This window comes from Prionailurus bengalensis, chromosome D4 (assembly GCF_016509475.1).
Source record: "Prionailurus bengalensis isolate Pbe53 chromosome D4, Fcat_Pben_1.1_paternal_pri, whole genome shotgun sequence".
In the NCBI taxonomy this organism is placed as follows: Eukaryota; Metazoa; Chordata; class Mammalia; order Carnivora; family Felidae; genus Prionailurus; species Prionailurus bengalensis.
The window spans coordinates 48,143,257-48,148,321 of record NC_057359.1 but is presented as its reverse complement, the minus strand read 5'-3'; the positions used below and the strand labels follow the sequence as shown (position 1 = coordinate 48,148,321).

The window sequence follows — 5,065 nt, the reverse complement described above, 5'->3', positions numbered from 1 at the left end:
TGTAACAGAGAAGAGGTAACTGGTATCCTGAAAAATCTGCAAAGCAATCTTCATTTCTTCAAAAAACGAAGAACATTCTTATTCAAGAGCCCTAAACTGAAATGCTTACTTGGGTTCCTTCCATGGCGGCCTGAGAGGGCAGCCCATGATGACTGTGGTTATTTTCTTATATGCCTCACATTTCAGCATTAGTACTTTTAAGATGTGTCCACTAAAGGACCCTGGGTGTTACTGGATTCTCACCCATCACCATATATTCCTCAACTGATGTCTCCTGTCTCCTTGCTCCAGACTCTTTATTAAAAGAATGATAGGGGCGCCTGGGTGGCTCAGTCAGTTAAGCGGCCGACTTCGGCTCAGGTCACGATCTCACAGTTCGTGAGTTCGAGCCCCGCGTCGGGCTCTGGGCTGACGGCTCAGAGCCTGGAGCCTGTTTCTGATTCTGTGTCTCCCTCTCTCTCTGCCCCTCCCCCGTTCATGCTCTGTCTCTCTCTGTCTCAAAAATAAATAAACATTAAAAAAAAAAAAAGAATGATATAAAAAATTATATGTCACGCCTGAAAATCATCCTACCAATTTTTGAGAAATTACCAATTATATAAAAATTACTATCGGGGCGCCTGGGTGGCGCAGTCGGTTAAGCGTCCGACTTCACCCAGGTCACGATCTCGCGGTCCGTGAGTTCGAGCCCCGCGTTGGGCTCTAGGCTGATGGCTCGGAGCCTGGAGCCTGTTTCCGATTCTGTGTCTCCCTCTCTCTCTGCCCCTCCCCCGTTCATGCTCTGTCTCTCTCTGTCCCAAAAATAAAATAAAACGTTGAAAAAAAAATTTAAAAAAAAAAATTACCATCAATGACATCAATTACATCTGGACATCTATTGCTAATTTTCAACAATACTTCTACCATTAGGGACTGGGATCCCAAGCAATTCAATATTCCAAGGCTTTATTACCTCCTCTATAGAGGTAGAATTTTGGTTAAGCAGCTCTAAGGTCCTATGAGATCTCTTTCTTGAGACACCACTCCCATGATCAGGAGGGATGTGGGAATTTACTGAGGACACAAGAATAGGATAAACCTGAAGAAAAACCTTTTCTGAGATATATCTCTGCATGGAACTCTGCTTGTGTGAGCTCAAGATTTCTCTCTCTGTGTTCTATTCTCAGAACTCAGGTATCTGCTTCCCAACTGGCAGTTCTCCCTCTCTGGCATGAAGGATAAATGTCAGAAAACAACTGAAGATCCTTAAGCAAAAGAGATTGCCTAGAAGTGGGATGGAAATGGAGGGGAAGGTGGATTCAGACTATCCAGGACAAGGCTCTTATTCCTGGATTTTTGAAGAAAAGGGAACTAGGTGAACTAGTTGCCAGGACAACCAGCTGTTGGGGGAAGGAAATGGGAGACCTGTGGTTGCTCCTACTCTTGACCCTGTCCTTGGCAGCCTTGCACGGGGTCAAAGCCTGCTTGGAATGTGACCCCAAATTCAAAGAGGATATTAGGTCCTTGATAGCAAAGCTGGTACCCTCAGAAGTCCCTGGCCGAACTCATCTGCTTGAACGGCAGATTAAGGAGATGATCCATTTAAGCTTCAAGGTCTCCCACGGGGACAAGATGCTTCGGGTGTTGGGTGAGGGAAGCTTGAGTCACTGAGAGTTTTGTGGGTTAAAAGGAAAAGGGAGGCAGGGAAGAGTGCACGTGGGTCCACATGTTTTTCCATGGATGTAATTATTCCTCTGTATGTATCTTTAACCCCCTCTCTAGCTGTTCATAAGGCTGTCAAGTTGAGAATATGGCTGAAGAATGAACTTTATAAACTGGGCAATGAAACATGGAAAGGTGAGGGATTGTTTCAATGTTTAAAGATTGTACTGCCCAAGCAAGTATAGGCAAAGTTCACTGGAAAGAACAAGGCAAAAACAATTAGCATTAAATTCTGAAGGGAAGAACCACCCCTAGTTTCTAATGTGCCTTCCACCTCCTCTTAGGTGCCTTTATCCTTCAAGGCAAGCTTCTCGATGTCCGCCAAAACCTGGAATTGAAACTGAAAGAGATATTAAAGAACTTCTCTGAAGTTGGTAATAAAAGATGTCTATCTAACAACAGTGAACTTATGTGAAAGGAATAGGAAATGAGGGTGAGAGGAGGAAGGTGGTTTCATATTAGAGTTATTTAGAATGGATGGAGGGGTGGCTGGAACCTCATTTTGTAACCAAATAAAGACTATTGGGTATAAATATGGCAAACTCTACATTGATCATAAGCTCACTAGAACTTTCTAATTCTCTTTTAGCTTGTTCTGAAGATTGTGGTGAGTACAGTACATGGGACACCTTGAGGATTCAACCCCTATTTCCCCATCTCATTTGTTCTATATGACCATATCTTTCCCACCTGTCACACTCAGAACTCACTTCCTAGAGATTTGATTATGGGGGTGGGAATGTCAACAGTATCTGACAACAAAATGTGTCTCAAATCTCAAACACACAGATTTTGGAGGTGCTCAGAGGCTTTCAAAAGTATGGTTTATAACCCATAGGGCCAATATAAGCTGAGGCATCATTTTTCCCACTTCTTCTCCAGAGATCTGACTTAAGTTACAGAAGCTTTTGACTCATCAAGAAACTTGATTACTAGGGAAAGAAATAATTCACAGCAATGTAAACTTAAGAGTCCTGGAAATGCCTGAGGTTTAATCCATCAGACTTGATGTATGAAATAAGAAAACTCCATGCCATGGCCCCCCCTTCTGTTAAATTTCTTCTCTTTATCAGTTGTGACTGAAGGTCCTATCTTGGATTGTTGGACCTGTCTTCGCATCACCACCCAATGCTTCAGAGGAGAGTATTGTGGAGGTAACAAAGATAGTGGTGTGGCATTTTGAGGGACTAGGTATCAAGGTACTCAGTTGTTTATTGATTTATTTTACAAATATTTGGTGAGCACCTTCTAGGCACATCATGCCAATGTTACAAATCAGAGCTAAAATATTGGGCAAAATTTGTACCAGTATGAATAAATTACTGGGCACCAGATCAATTGAAGGGCTGAGAAATGAAAAGGTTGGGCTAAATGAAGATAGAGAGAAAACAGCAATAGAAGTAGTGGACAAAGCAAATTATTTGAGGTTAGTAAGAGTCATCTATTATGGATCAAGTTCTCAAGTTAGTATTTTTCTTCTCCCCAACCCACTTTCTTTTTTTCCCTTTCTCCCTCCAGAAGAGGATTCAAGGATGGCTGAGAATCGAGAGATTGGACTATTTCTGATATTGCTAACAGAAGTTGTGATATTGGGAAGTGCTTGGTTACTGTGAGTTTTTCTCCCTTGAAGTCAAGCATTCCTTTGGCAAAGAGACTGTCCAATCCTCCCCCTCCTTACAAAGGCAATAAGGAGAAAAAAGTCATTTCAAGTTTGGGATAGAATACCAACAGGGATAAAATGGATAGAAGTCTATGGGATAAAAACTGGAACATAGGAAACGGAGGAGGTACAATAAAGTATGAGGCAAACTTCTAGAGCACTATACGGAAACGCACACACACACACACACACACACACACACACACACACAATTATCTTAAAGAGTTGGCCTGCTAATATTGAAATCAGGATTATGTTTCTCTACTCTAGATTCCATATCTGTGTGTCTCATTGGAGGAAAATGAAGGCAATACGAAGGTCATTAAAGAAATATTTGGAGAAGAAACTTGAAGAATTAATAGGGATGACAGATTAGAAAGAGAAGGATGATTCTGGAATCAGAAAATACATAAACACGGACAGGAGGTCTTTCACAATTCTGTTAAGTGTTGACTCAGAAAAATCAGAATTAAGCTCTTTTGTGGTCATAAAGTCATAGTTTTTAAAGCTGCAATCGAACTTAAAGTTTCTCTAGTCAAGATCCTTATGGTATCCTGAGGCAATGGAAGCAATGAGAGGGCAAATGATATACCCAGAGTTGTACAGAATGTAATGCTGATATGTTGCAATGTACATAAAGATGATACACTGCATTGATAATAAAGAATGAATGGTAACTCTCAATGACTGCCATTAGAATATTTCAATTTCTAAGGATGTTTCTTATTTCTATCTTTCATTGTTATTATTTCCATATTCATCCTTCAGTTCAATGTGAACAATTTCTTTGATAATACATAACATTACCTCTTCATCATGGCATCACACACACCGAAAATATTAGTTCTAAGTAGTCGAGGATTACCCCGTTTTCCTCTAAATCTATGTTCCATGACTTAATTACATATTGTGTTCCTTTGAGTTGTTTCTACTGAATACTTCTTATATAGATGGCATCCTAGTAAGTGCTTTATGTTTGTTATCTAACTGAATTCTCACAATAATCTTAAGACTTGGATGAAGTGGATACTTTTAATACAAGTACAAACACCAATACTGACATACGAAGAAAAAAATAACCACAAATTTATAATGTTCTTTAAAGAAATTTAAATGGTGTAAGCACAACTATTGGGGGAAAAAAGTCATGGTTAAGGAAAAGCCTAGAACGAAATACAACATAATGACTTTGGTGTTAACCTGGAATGAGAAACTATGATCCTTTCCCAAATTAAGTGTCAGGTCCTTGGTTATATCCTTTTCTAAAGTAGGAAATACAGGGACAAATAAATTTGATGGAAAAGGCCCAGGTGCAGTTTTGAAAATACTAAGTATTAATTCTGTTACACTATCAAAAATAGATATCCGTTCTGTGTTTGGATTTACATATATGAATATAGCAAGAAGATCAAAGCTAATGAAATGTATTTCAAAGTGCTGGAACAAAGTCAGTAATGAACCAGAAAATATGACTGAGATCATTCAGGTAGAAATTAGAAAAGTAGTGATGAAGACCAATGATAGAATACTATAAATCCCCACATGATGGTAAAATTAAAATATAACTGTATCATCTTATTGCTTTGAAAGTCTTTATTTGAGATTCTGACCTTGGGCTGAATTCCCATCTGCTCTGGACTATGTATTTCAAATGTATGATCCTTCTATCTGCAGAATTTACTATACTTGCTTATTACTTATAAT

At 39.4% G+C, this 5,065-nt stretch overlaps 1 protein-coding gene across 1 annotated transcript; it reads left to right on the top strand.

Moving 5' to 3' along the window:
* The first annotated feature begins 1,175 nt into the window (after nt 1-1,175).
* Nucleotides 1,176-4,045, top strand: IZUMO3 (IZUMO family member 3). Its single transcript, XM_043565396.1, has 7 exons — nt 1,176-1,627; nt 1,762-1,836; nt 1,986-2,075; nt 2,291-2,308; nt 2,775-2,855; nt 3,220-3,310; nt 3,632-4,045. Exons 1-7 carry the CDS (start codon nt 1,396-1,398, stop codon nt 3,735-3,737), a joined length of 693 nt encoding a protein of 230 aa, XP_043421331.1. The 5' UTR covers nt 1,176-1,395; the 3' UTR covers nt 3,738-4,045.
* The last annotated feature ends 1,020 nt before the right edge of the window (nt 4,046-5,065 follow it).

Excerpts from the sequence above, each read along its gene's own strand:
- IZUMO3 (XM_043565396.1), top strand. The coding sequence starts at position 1,396 with ATGGGAGACCTGTGGTTGCTCCTACTCTTGACCCTGTCCTTGGCAGCC. Across the intron at positions 1,628-1,761 it reads CAAGATGCTTCGGGTGTTGG|CTGTTCATAAGGCTGTCAAG; the intron begins GTGAGGGAAGCT and ends CCCCCTCTCTAG. Across the intron at positions 3,311-3,631 it reads TTGGGAAGTGCTTGGTTACT|ATTCCATATCTGTGTGTCTC; the intron begins GTGAGTTTTTCT and ends TCTCTACTCTAG.